At 44.1% G+C, this 13,917-nt stretch overlaps 1 protein-coding gene across 1 annotated transcript in view; it reads left to right on the top strand.

Annotated features, from left to right (window-relative positions):
- DNAI3 (dynein axonemal intermediate chain 3) overlaps window positions 1–12,371 on the top strand; it is a 56,028-nt gene extending 43,657 nt beyond the window's left edge. Inside the window, exons 19-23 of the mRNA XM_081946620.1 lie at window positions 2,552–2,682; window positions 3,463–3,667; window positions 6,845–6,936; window positions 7,651–7,773; window positions 11,964–12,371. Of these exons, the coding sequence (XP_081802746.1) occupies window positions 2,552–2,682; window positions 3,463–3,667; window positions 6,845–6,936; window positions 7,651–7,773; window positions 11,964–12,113 (701 nt within the window). The 3' untranslated portion in view covers window positions 12,114–12,371. The remainder of the gene's footprint in view (window positions 1–2,551; window positions 2,683–3,462; window positions 3,668–6,844; window positions 6,937–7,650; window positions 7,774–11,963) is intronic.
- The last annotated feature ends 1,546 nt before the right edge of the window (window positions 12,372–13,917 follow it).

Here is a 13,917-nt window from a genome sequence, read left to right as displayed (position 1 = left end):
GAGCGAGCGAGGCAGCGAGATCTTCGGTCACTCGTCCACCGGACTGCTTCAGCATCTCCCGGGCGCGGATGGACGAAGGTAGCCAGAATGGCGCCGAAGCAGTCCGGCGAGCGAGCGAGCGAGGCAGCGAGATCTTCGGTCACTCGTCCACCGGACTGCTTCCGCATCTCCCGGGCGCGGATGGACGAAGGTAGCCAGAATGGCGCCGAAGCAGTCCGGCGAGCGAGCGAGCGAGGCAGCGAGATCTTCGGTCACTCGTCCACCGGACTGTCTTGGCGCCATTCTGGCTACCTTCGTCCATCCGCGCCCGGGAGATGCGGAAGCAGTTCGGTAGACGAGTGACCGAAAATCTCGCTGCCTCGCTTGCTCGCTCGCCGGACTGCTTCGGCGCCATTCTTGCTACCTTCGTCCATCCGCGCCCGGGAGATGCGGAAGCAGTCCGGTGGACGAGTGACCGAAGATCTCGCTGCCTCGCTCGCTCGCTCGCCGGACTGCTTCGGCGCCATTCTGGCTACCTTCGTCCATCCGCGCCCGGGAGATGCGGAAGCAGTCCGGTGGACGAGTGACCGAAGATCTCGCTGCCTCGCTCGCTCGCTCGCCGGACTGCTTCGGCGCCATTCTGGCTACCTTCGTCCATCCGCGCCCGGGAGATGCGGAAGCAGTCCGGTGGACGAGTGACCGAAGATCTCGCTGCCTCGCTCGCTCGCTCGCCGGACTGCTTCGGCGCCATTCTGGCTACCTTCGTCCATCCGCGCCCGGGAGCTGCGGAGGCAGAAATGTTATCGGCCTCCCGATGACGAAAGCAAGCGACTGGTTTGTCATCTGGAGGCGCCGACAACATTTCTCCCTCCGCGTCTCCCGGGCGCGGATGGACGAAGGGAGCCAGAATGGCGCCGAAGCAGTCCGGCGAGCGAGCGAGCGAGGCAGCGAGCGAGGCAGCGAGCGAGGCAGCGAGATCTTCGGTCACTCGTCCACCGGACTGCTTCCGCATCTCCCGGGTGCTGTTGGACGAAGGTAGCCAGAATGGCGCTGAAGCAGTCCGGCGAGCGAGCGAGCGACGCAGCCTGATCTTCGGTTGCTTCCAGAGCCGGAGCGGGATGGAGCAGCCATCGCCTTGGAAGTGAGTCGCGCGGACGGAGCTTTGGGGCTGAGGAGAGAGGCAGGGACGGAGGGAGTGGGGGGAGAGGAGCCGCCCCCCCTCACCCCCCAGGCAATGGGGAAAGCTTTCCCGAAATGGGGGGGGGTGTCGCGGGAAATAAAAAGGGCGCGCGCTGGGGGGGACGAAGGAGGCTTTGGCGTGCCTTAGAGGCGGGCGGGCAAGCAACGAAAGGAGCAGCGAGGGCGGGCGGTGGCTGCAGGCGGCAAGGCTTGAGCGGGGTGAAAGGGACTGGTGCCGGTGGAGGAAGTAATGCTACGCCGCGGTCCCCTTAATGTTCACTCAGGAAGGCGGAGAACGAGACCACGTGGTCTGCACACGTGGTCTGCACACGTGGTCCCATTCCCCGCCTTCCTGATGACGTCACCAGCCTCCCCAGCCATAACCCTCACCGCACGTCACTGCTGATTTTACCCAGGCGGGTTCACAAACATAAATGATAGGATAGATATAGATGGAATAGATGATAGATAGACAGACAGACAATAATACTATATGGATGACAGACAGACGATAGATAGAAGATGATGATAGAATAAAGTCAAAGGGTTATATAGAAAGGTAGAATCACTAAAATACTTCTAATAGTAGCTTCTCCCAGCCTGCTGTGTTTTAGAAGTTATGGATTTCAATTCACATGATATCACAGTCAGCCTAGATTTGAAATTCAAACAGTCTGAGAGAACAGATTTGTGAAGGCTGACAATTAAACAGTTTTCAAATCACCATGGATCCCATGGAAGGAGCAAAAAGCAGTAGAACAAAGAACATTCAGTATAGTATATTTTTTTAAAGACCACTGCATAATCAATGTCTTTTGCTATAGTCCTAAGGAGTCTAGAGTAGAATGAATCGACAATCCATTTTTGCAATACTTAATCATCAATTAAAATAAGTGTAATGGTACTAGAGGCTAATTTGGATGAGAACACCTCATCCTGATCTGCCCTGATGGGGAAATGATTTAATTATAAATGGTCCATGGTGCTCTCTGAGCTTGGTTGTTTTCTTGCAGATGTTTCATTACACAATTACCTAACATTGTCAGTACTAGCAGCATTAAATGGTTAGATAATGAAACATCTGCAAGATCTGAACTACAACTATTCCCTTCTATTGGTGCCTCAACTATGTTGAACATTTGACAACATCCATGTGAACTAGGAGGATAAATGGAGTGAACCAGAGTATAACGCCAGCTTTTAAAGGACTGGATTAGGAATAAGGAGGTAAGGGTTATTAACATTCACCCTCAGCCAGGAGATTCATTGAGTAAATCTGGGCCAGTTTCTTAGCCCAACCCTGTGAGAGAAAAACAGATGTAACAAGTAAATACAAATGATAAAATTTTGTATTCGTATATAAAAGCTTACCTTTTCCCCCCTCCTGCTTCAGGCCAGAAACCATCTAACGTACACAGTATTCATGATGGACTTGTTCACACTGTGCAAAGATCACCATTTTTCAAAGATATCATTCTCACAATCGGAGGCTGGAATTTTGCAATATGGAAAGAAGGTGTTACGGTAAAGATTTTGGAATCAGAAATCTCTAAAAAGACGTTGCAGATCAAAAATTAAAAAGAGGGCAACTCAGAGGTTCACAAACACGTTGCAGCCTCCTTTGAACTTAGAAGTTGCTCTGCACCTTAAAAACTTACTTAAACTTTTCACTATAGTACTATCTTTACAGAGGAGGTGGCAGAATTGCTGGTAATGAAATCCATTGAGATTTTAAAAAAACCAACAGATATTGCTTCTTGCCAGGGCTTAATTTTCTTATGTATTGTGTGTGTTTGTGTATCTGTAGTATATGTATTATATAGAAGCAAGCAGCTTTGGTTTTAAGATTGGTTTCGGGCAAATTTTGCCATTCTCACTAAATTAATTTTTAGAAACTTATTGTCATCAAAATAAACCAAAATTTATAGAACTTAAGATGTTATAATTAGAGGAGCAAAACTGTAGAAGTATATGGAATTCTGTCTTTGTACAGTGTAACTGTTAGATCGGGTAATGAAAGGCACAAAAGGCTAGCGATAACAACAGCTCTTTATTGGTAAGGACAGGCAACCACTGAATGCATGGTCGGGCAGCTCCCTTTTTAAAGGGGAGCTGTCCAGCGCTCCAGCCAATCAGGGACCTCTCTGTTCCCATACAAAAGAGAGGACCTGAGTGGAAACTACTATTGTCTTGCTGCAACACCGGGGGGGGGGGGAGGGAGTATCTAACAGTAAGATTTTTGAGAGCCACAATGGCAAATAGTTAAGAAAATATTAAGAATTGTTCCTTTTGTTTTTAATTCAGGGTGGACCACTCCTTAAGTCAAACTGTGCAGCAAAGAGATATACTGTTGGACATTGGTCTTTATCAAGACCTGGAGTTTTCTTTATTGGGAGAGAAGATGGAAATGTTGATATTTGGGACCTACTGGAGAAAACCCATGAAGCATCTCAGACCCAAAATATCAGCATTGCACATATTACTTGTATTAAGCCTTGGATGTATTCTTGTACGTCAGTACAGTTTGCTATAATTGCATTTTTCTGCATAAAATATAATTTTGCAATGAATCTTTCTTAGCAATTAGCAGCATGTGAATGAAGAGATGCTGCCAAGTAGCAAGACAATATTGGAAAAAAACCCAGAAAATATCAAATTCTTAGATGATTATAAGGTGGATTGAGCTGCTAAGAAAAGGAAGGAAGGAAGGAAGGAAGGAAGGAAGGAAGGAAGGAAGGAAGGAAGGAAGGAAGGAAGGAAGGAAGGAAGGAGATGACTAATTTTAGCAAAATAACAATAGTAATAGTTGTAGAAATAGAGAACAAGTCAAGATGCGAGTCTTATAAATTAAACTTAGAGAAAAGCTATATATTACACACAAATGCATGTAATAAAAACTTGATAAGATGATTGAACAATGGTGCTTCAGAAGTTACAGTTATACTAGCAGAAATGCTATCTTGAATTCTATGAAGAGAAGAGGCATGAGGCAAGAGGCAGAAAAAAATTGGAAAAATGAATTGGTAAAGCTGATTTAACATTAGCTTTCACTCTATCCAAGTGACTCTTCATTTTTAAAAAAAGACATTGGATCTCCGTTACAGTATAACTATGATGTGGAATGCAAAAATATCACATAGTCACAGACGAATTTATACAGTATGTCATAATAAACCATAAGGCTGACTTAATAGCAAATATGTCCTTGCCCAATATTCCTCAATCCTGGAAACTTTAAAATGTGTAGACTTCAATTCCCAACTCCAAATTCCATAGTTAAATCTATAAATCTGGGATGTTGGTGCCATTTGACTGGAACAAAAACTAAATACTAAAATATTAATTTATAAACATAGGACATTTAACTAGTCAGCCCATAAACAGAGATAGATGGTAAGACTCATTACATTTGTTAATCGTTCATCCTTCTGGCTTAGTATTTTTCATTTTATTTGATCCCGCCTTTATCATTTTTACAAATAACTCAAGGCAGCGAACATATCCCACTCACCTTACTCCTTCTGTTTTCCCCACGAAAAACAACAACCACCCTGTGAGGTGGATTGGGCTGAGAGAGAGTGACTGGCCCAAAAGCTTTCATGGCTAAGATGGGATTTGAACTCACAGTCTTCTGCTTTCTAGCCTGGTGCCTTAATCACTAGACCAAACTGGCTCTTATGTTAGGCATATAGGTATTCCTCAGGTTATGTTCATTTGCTCAATGAGGTTCAAAATTATGGTGCTGCTGAATTAATGTCACTTAGGCTTGGTCCCTGAAGTCATGACCATTGCAGCACCGCCGTTGTTACATGATCAAATTTTGGGCTCTTGGTGCCCCCCCCCCCCCCAGCCACAGGGGCACTTCAACTTCCTCTACCTGCCTATCTCCCCATTCCATCTCTACCTTTTTGACCCCCTACACTCTGCAGCCGTCACTGCCCTGCACTCCACCTTTCCCAGCTGACCTTTGCCCTCTTTTTGCTCCTGCTGCTAACCAAGCATACCCAGCGTGGCCTTCTGCAGGGCTGCTGCTGGCCAGGCAAGGCTCTCCTCCCAAGGTGGCATGCAGCAGTTTCCTCATAGGATCTGGGAAGGAGGTCTTGTGCTGCTACAGCTGCCTTGCTGGGCACACCTCATCAGCATCAACAAGATCATACAATCATAGAGCTGGAAGGGAGCTTGGGAGTCCAATCCTTTGCCCAAGTGAGCAGTTCTTATACCATCTTGGACAAATGGTTGTCCAATTTTTTCTTGAAAACCTCCAGTTATGGAGCATCTACAACTCCAGGAGGCAAACTGTTCCACTGATTAATCATTCTCACTATCGGAACAATTCCTCTTTATTTCCAGGTTGAATCTTCCTCTGAGGTCAAACACTGTTAGATGGTGATGGTCAGCTGGGGTGGGGAAATATGAGGTAGCATGGGCCTTGGAGTGTGGGGTGGCAAGGGAGCTGTGACTGGAACTTCACCCTTTGCTACTGGACTGAGTAGGGCTTGGAGTGACTGGGGCTTTGCTCCATAGTACCTGGTGGGCTGGGGCATCTGCCGTTTTTTATACAACCCAAGAGCCTCCCAGAGCCACCTTTCAGGGAGGATAGGCGGCATAACATTTTAAATAAATAATAATATGGCAAGCAGCCCTAGAGCCAGGGTGGGCTTCAAAAATTTCAGCAACAGGTTTTCTGCTCGGTTGCTGGGGGTCGTGGCCATGGTGGGCGTGGGCTAGTTGGCCTCCTGCCCTACAGTGAGAGGGGGGCGGTTTTTCCTTCCCCAGACTCCAGAGGCCTTTCAGGAGGCCCATTTTCCCCTCTCCCTGAGCTTCCACGCAGGTCCTGCAGTTACCTCGCATCCAAAACGGACTGCGTAGAGACTCCTGGGAGGAGCGTGGTGGTATGGCAGTGGTGAGGTGTGGTGGGCGGGGCCAGCCAGGGGTGGGGTTTGGAGTTTCTCCGAACCAGTCATAACATTAGCTACGGGTTCTCCTGAATCCGGGCAAACCTGTAGCGGCCCACCCCTGCTAGAACCACACATTATGGTGCTGCTTGTTACCTCACAAAGGCAGGGTGCAGAACAGAGTTGGGAGGGTACCAGGGTTGCCATGGCTAAGTGATGTAGCTGCGGGACTTCAAGCTTCACGACCGCATCACTTAGCAATGGAAATTCTACAGGACTACTTGTAATTCATTCTGTGAGTTAGCCTCTGCCACTTTCCAGCAATTAAAACCTAGGTTTCTGACCCAACCATTATATATGCTATGTATTCATGTTAAAATATTTGCTCTCAATTAAATGCTCTATAGCACTGTTTCTCGACCTTGAGAACTTTAAAAGGAGTGGACTTCAACTCTTCGGAGTCCACTCATCTTAAAGTTTTCAAGGTTGAGAAACATTACTATAGAGTATAAATCAGATTGACTTATCATTGGAATTGTGTGTAAGAGTTTTAACTATGAGCAAAAATCTGCCAAATCTATTCCAAAGTCATGAATCAATATATTTTACCAGGTTACATCAATCTAATAGGTTTTAGTATCATTTGCTTGGGGAACAAGTGGAAGAGTGTGTTTGGGAAATGAGCATTTCACACCTATTCACCAACATCAATAATGAAAGCAAATGGTTCTACCAATGGTTAGACATTGTATGTTTTCACCCGCAATAATATTTTCTGTCTTCTCCTACAGCAAAGCAACACTTCCTAGCAGTTGCTGATGATTTTGGCACCTTGCATATTTTAGAAATTTCGTGGTCTTTAATTCACCCTTCCACCAATGAGGTTTGTAACTCATTTCATACATTTTTGTGGGTGACTATTAAAAGTTATAAAATAGAGAATTTCCATTTTAAATCTTCATCTTTAAAAGATGAAGAATTTCATTACATATAAACCATAGTATCAGTCAACTATACAGTAAGAAAGTGCCTGAACAGCATTTGGAGAGCTTCAAATGATCAGTAAAACGATCACATTTGCAGCAACTAGATTTTAATATTTTTATTTATACCCTGCCTTTATTATTTTCATAAATAACTCAAGGCAGTAATCATACCTAATAATCTTTCTTCCTCCCATTTTCTCCAAATAGCAACTCTGTGAGAGACAGTGATTGGCCCAAAGTCACTCCATTGTCTTCCATGTCTAAGACAGGACTAGAATTCACCATCTCCCAGTTTCTATCCTGGTGAACAATTACACTTCTTGGATTTGGCAAATAGTGCTCTCCAGATATTCTGGATTTAAGCATCCTTTAACAAAATTTACTGGCAAGATTGTTGTTGAAAACATCTGGATGGCACTGGTTTGCCTATTCTCCAAGTCTAACAAAAATGTTCATTTATTTTTATTTCTCACATTTATATCCTATTCTTCCACTGTGAAATGCAGGCCAGATAGTATTCAGGTTTCTTCAGTTCTTGTATAAAGATAAGCATGTTTTTATGAATGGACAAACCATGCTCATCATAATTAAACATACATTGCAAATGGCAGCGTTCCAGTGTTCTTCATTACTTTGAGCGAGAAGTCAAACATCTGGAGTATTTTGAGCAGCGGCAGGAATTCAGAAATGAAGAAAGGGTGGCACTTGAGTATGAAAAGATGATGAAGAGAACGGTAAGTTCTTAAGAGACTGAAAAACTAAGATAAGGCTGTTATGAATATTATTTAATTTGCAAATTTATTTGGCAAGTGAACTATGAAAAAGTACAATTAAAATAAGTGTGTTTATGGTGTAGGGGATTGTGGCCAATTGAATATCCTTAGGACCCATGTTTTTTGTAACAATTTTCATTGCACTTAATCCTTTATTAATCATTATTTTTACAAGGTTTTCTATTCTTCTCTGCAGCCAAAAAATTCATATATATATATATATATATATATATATATATATATATATATATATATATATATATATATATATATATATATATATATATATATATATATATATATATATATATATATATATATATATATATATATATATATATATATATATATATATATATATATATATATATATATGCTGGTTTTGTTGTATTCGGGTCTTTTCCCGTGTAAGGTTGAGATTGTCTTTGAAACGTTTCGGCAGGATCACACCTGCCATCTTCAAGCTGTGGGCTTAAAATGCCCACAGCTTGAAGATGGCAGGTGTGATCCTGCCGAAACGTTGCAAAGACAATCTCAACCTTACACGGGAAAAGACCTGAATGCAACAAAACCAGCATACCTACACCCGTGAAAATCTACGAATATATATATATATATGTTTGTGTTACAACCCCTGGTATGCCCAAATATGGGAATATATATTTTTTTATATATATATAATAAATTTATATATATTTATATATATATTTGGGCATACCAGGGGTTGTAACACAAACACATACTTATTTCCCTGGCTCAGCTGATAAAGGAGGAGAAGCCTGTGGCATAGTGGCTAAGACTCTTGCCTAGTGTATAATACAGCCCAGGTTCGAATCCCAGTAAGGGTATGGCTAGCTGATGAGAGCTAAATAGCTCGAAATGGATCTATACTAGTCTCCCTTTATTTTATCAGCACAAATACAACACAAATATAAAAAGGCAACATTAAAAAAAATGGGTTTCTGCCTGGATGGTTTTCTGTGATGAGCCGAAAGGACAGAAAGAGGGAGGAGTGAGCTCCCTCCCATATTTGGGCATACCAGGGGTTGTAACACAAACACATACTTATTTCCCTGGCTCAGCTGATAAAGGAGGAGAAGCCTGTGGCATAGTGGCTAAGACTCTTGCCTAGTGTATAATACAGCCCAGGTTCGAATCCCAGTAAGGGTATGGCTAGCTGATGAGAGCTAAATAGCTCGAAATGGATCTATACTAGTCTCCCTTTATTTTATCAGCACAAATACAACATTATATATATATATATATATATATATATATATATATATATATATATATATATATATATACATACATACATACATACATACATACATACATACATACATACATACATACATACATATACAGTGACGTGCGGTCAGTGGAGGCAAGGGAGGCAGGGCCTCACCTCTCTTCATGGAATAATAGTATATAATATTATATACTATATATATGTAATATTATATATATCCGTCCGGCCGTGCCCGGGAGCTGCGGAGGCAGAAATGTTGTCGGCGCTTCCGGATGACGAACCCAGTCGCTTGCTTTCATCATCGGGAGGCCGACAACATTTCTGCCTCCGCAGCTCCCGGGCGCGGCCGGACGGAGGTAGCCAGAATGGCGCCGAGGCAGTCCGGTGGACGAGTGACCGAAGATCTCGCTGCCTCGCTCGCTCGCTCGTTCGCCCGCCGGACTGCTTCGGCACCATTCTGGCTACCTCCGTCCATCCGCGCCCGGGAGCTGCGGAGGCAGAAATGTTATCGGCCTCCCGATGACGAAAGCAAGCGACTGGTTCATCATCCGGAGGCGTCGACAACATTTCTGCCTCCACAGCTCCCGGGCGCGGATGGACAGAGGTAGCCAGAATGGCGCCGAGGCAGTCCGGTGGACGAGTGACCGAAGATCTCGCTGCCTCGCTCGCTCGCTCGCTCGTTCGCCCGCCGGACTGCTTCGGCGCCATTCTGGCTACCTCCGTCCATCCGCGCCCGGGAGCTGTGGAGGCAGAAATGTTGTCGGCGCCTCCGGATGACGAACCAGTCGCTTGCTTTCGTCATCGGGAGGCCGATAACATTTCTGCCTCCGCAGCTCCCGGGCGCAGGTGGACGGAGGTAGCCAGAATGGCGCCGAAGCAGTCCGCCGAGCGAGCGAGCGACGCAGCCTGATCTTCGGTCGCTTCCAGAGCCAGAGCGGGATGGAGCAGCCACCGCCTTGGAAGTGAGTCGCGCGGACGGAGCTTTGGGGCTGAGGAGAGAGGCAGGGACGGAGGGAGTGGGGGGAGAGGAGCTGCCCCCCTCACCCCCCAGGCAATGGGGAAAGCTTTCCCGAAATGGGGGGGGGTGTCGCGGGAAATAAAAAGGGCGCGCGCTGGGGGGGGCGAAGGAGGCTTTGCCGTGCCTTAGAGGCGGGCGGGCAAGCAACGAAAGGGGCAGCGAGGGCGGGCGGTGGCTGCAGGCGGCAAGGCTTGAGCGGGGTGAAAGCGCAGCCCCTTTCGTTGCTTTCCCATTCACCCCGCTCAAACCTTGCCCGAGGAAGCTGGGGATCGGGCTTTGGGTTGGTGGGAGACCTTGAAGGAGTGGGGGGCGGAAGGGACTGGTGCCGGTGGAGGAAGCAATGCTACGCCGCGGTCCCCTTAATGTTCACTCAGGAAGGCGGAGAATGAGACCACGTGTGCTGCACACGTGGTCCCATTCCCCACCTTCCTGATGATGTCACCAGCCTCCCCAGCCATAACCCTCACCGCACGTCACTGTGTGTGTGTGTGTGTGTATATATATATATATATATATATATATATATATATATATATATATATATATATATATATATATATATATATATATATATATATATATATATATATATATATATATATATATATATATATATAGCTACAATACTAGTATATCTTAATAAATCCAAAACTAAATGATGGTTTGGGTTAATTGCAGTCAATCCATACTTTATTTTGAATTTCTGAAAGCAGAAAAGACAAAAGTGGTACCGAGTCTCTAGTATGCTTTCTTTTCTTATTTTGTTCCTATAATTGTCTCTATCACATTGTACAGGTAGTCCTTGACTTACAACCACAATCGACATCAGAATTTTCATTGCTGACCAAGGTGATAATTAAATGAATTGTGCCTGATATTACACCCTTTTTTGTCAGCTGTTAAGAGAATTATTGCGGTTGTGATGTGAACAACTTTGCTTGTCAGAAGTCAGCTGGGAAGGTCACAAATTTATTTAGTTAGTTTGTCACTCGTAAAAGATAACAGGAATAAGAATAATCATGAATAAGAACACAGGAAATGGGTACAAATAAATGAGGACAGTAGGACTAGGTACGCTGGTGCGCTTATGCACACCCCTACTGACCTCTCACAGATGGTGAGGATCTGATCCTGGGATGTTGCAACTGGGATAAATACATGCCAGTTGCCAACGCCTAAATTTTGATTGAATGACTGAGGGGGATGTTGCAATACTTGTAAGTATGAGGATCAGTTCTACTATTTTCAGTGCAGTTGCAACTGGTTGTAAGTCGAGGGCTACCTGCACAATGCTCTCCAGCCAAACTGGAACTACCGGTATGATCTCAAGATGCCTATCCCATAACCATGCTGCTTAGGAATTCTGGAAGTTGTATTCCCAACACTTCTGAGGACCTCAAGCTGGGAAGGCTGTCCTAAAATATTACCCTGTTTCCCTGAAAATAAGACCTCCCTGGATAATAAGCCCAATTGGACTTTTGAGTGCATGCACTAAAATAAGCCCTCCCCAAAAGTATTGCAACACAGCAGCCGCCATGAGGTGACTATGCTCGCCGCCTCCTGCACATCAACAATAATAAGACCTTCCTGAAAATAAGGCCAACTGCACATTTCGGGGGTCAAAAGAAAATAAGACTTGTCTTATTTTTGGGGAAACACGGTATTACTATTAATTTAAATTTATTATAGCCACCCAGTCCCATAGACTTCTCTTGAGTACTAAGTTACTTCAAAAATAACATTTATCAGACGATATTGCTGGCTATTTTGAAAATAGGTATCGTCTCAGGAATCTGGTGAGAGTGGGGGAAAACACCTGTTTTGTAGAGTAACTTATCATTTCTTCCCCACTTCTCCTTCATTCTTATCTTCTCTTTGCAGAAAATGGTTGGTGGTCAGCGATCAAGAGAGTTAATGGAAGAACAGACCAGTCAAAATTATGTAGAATTTTTGGATTTGGAGAAAGCCATATTGGTTCGACTTGGATTAATCAAGGGACCAGATAGATTTAGTCCCTCGAGAAACTTGTAGTTTTACCACTACTTAACAATAATGAGCAAGTTCAGAATAGCTGTGACTCCCAACATATATAATTTATATTGCAAGTCGTTCATGAAACAGACACCCAGCTATTTTTATTTCACTGCTAACTGTGCCTTTGCCTGTGAGAATGGCCAAAGATAGCAGACAAGCATGTATGTGATGTTCTTCCCTATTCCTATATTATGTATAATAAATGCATACTTAATCAATATTTATTGTTAATTTGCTGTAGTGTCATAATGCAGATTTAATAAACACCTATTTATTTGTAAAATATGGCATTGTGGAACCTGTGGTGTTAAAAGAAGACAAAAAATAAAGCCAATTCAAGGGTGCCCCAAAGGTGTTTTTACAAGGGGCAACTGGCTCAGAGCTGAAGAAACTTATTGGATGAGAAGTGAAATGTCTTCAAAAAAATAAATAAATACCGTAAGTCTTGAAAAAGCACCTGTGGGACAACCATGGCCTGGATGACCAATAATCTCCTTACACAACTCAACGGTCCAGTCTGTTTTATCAATTTACATGCAGGTCTCACCTTTCACCCAGGTCAATATTCTGAGTTCACACACAGTCACGCTCATATTATATTTTCCATGTTTGAAAGTGTAGCAGTAGGTAAATTACTGGACAATATTTCAGTGGGGCTACTGCAGGATAAAAGTGGAGCCAGTTTTGTTTTGAAAGCATCAATGTACTGCATGTCGTTTTTCTAATGCAGCTGCTACACGACGCATGAATGAATGATAGACTGAATTATTTATTACACTCTTGGATGCTGCACATTTGCACATAGGGACAAAAATGTTTAAAAGTGACACATTTGTTTTGTTGGGTATGTTAAATGCATAAAGTCATGTCCCCAACCCCATTCAGCAGGGAAATTGGGATGCTGCATTAATATGCTTGCTAAGGTAAACATGAAGATTCCCCTCGTACATATCTGCTAGTCGTTCCCGACTCTAGGGGGCGGTGCTCAACTCTGTTTCAAAGCCAAAAGCTAGCACTGTCCGAAGACATCTCCATGGTCATGTGGCTGGCATGACTAGATGCTGAAGGCGTACAGAACGCTGTTACCTTCCCACCAAAGATGGTTCCTATTTTTCTACTTGCATTTTTACATGCTTTCGAACTGCTAGGTTGGCAGAAGGAGGGACAAGAAATCGGAGCTCACTCCATTACATGGCACTAGGGATTCGAACCGCCAAACTGCCGACGTTTTGGATCGACAAGCTCAGCGTCTTAGCCACTGAGCCACCGCATCCCTTTCATATGCTTGTTGTGACTGTATTATCCAGGGCATCTTTTAAAAAGTTACAGATCACTGAATATAAAAAAGAAACCAGCTATTACACCCTGGTTTCTAACATTAGAGAAGTCAAAATGTAGGCATGTTAAAAGTAAATCAAGAGCATCCTATTTAAAGAATGTCCAGTAATAGTGGAATAACTTAAAGTAGGCTTGCCAATGTTGTTCAGGCCATCAGGTGCACTGATTTAACACCAAGGACTGCAACAAGTGGAGTATGCAAAATGACATCTACTCTTGAGTGGAAGTAGTGATTCCCAGGGGTAGTACTTACTTTCCCTACTGGTTCACAAATGTGAGCGTGCACGTCCACGCATGTGCTCGGCCTTCCACGCACGCGTTTTGATTGCACACACGGCTTGAACGCATGCACATGGCTTGAAAACATGCCTAAATAGGACGTCCCACCCACGATTTCCACTACCGGTTCGGGCTAACCAGTCCAAACTGGCTGAATACCAGCTATGGTGATTCCATTCCATTC

This window comes from Natrix helvetica (genome assembly GCF_964273705.1).
Source record: "Natrix helvetica genome assembly, chromosome: 3".
NCBI lineage: Eukaryota > Metazoa > Chordata > Lepidosauria > Squamata > Natricidae > Natrix > Natrix helvetica.
The sequence above is the reverse complement of the archived record's forward strand: the minus strand, read 5'-3'. Positions and strand labels throughout refer to the sequence as shown.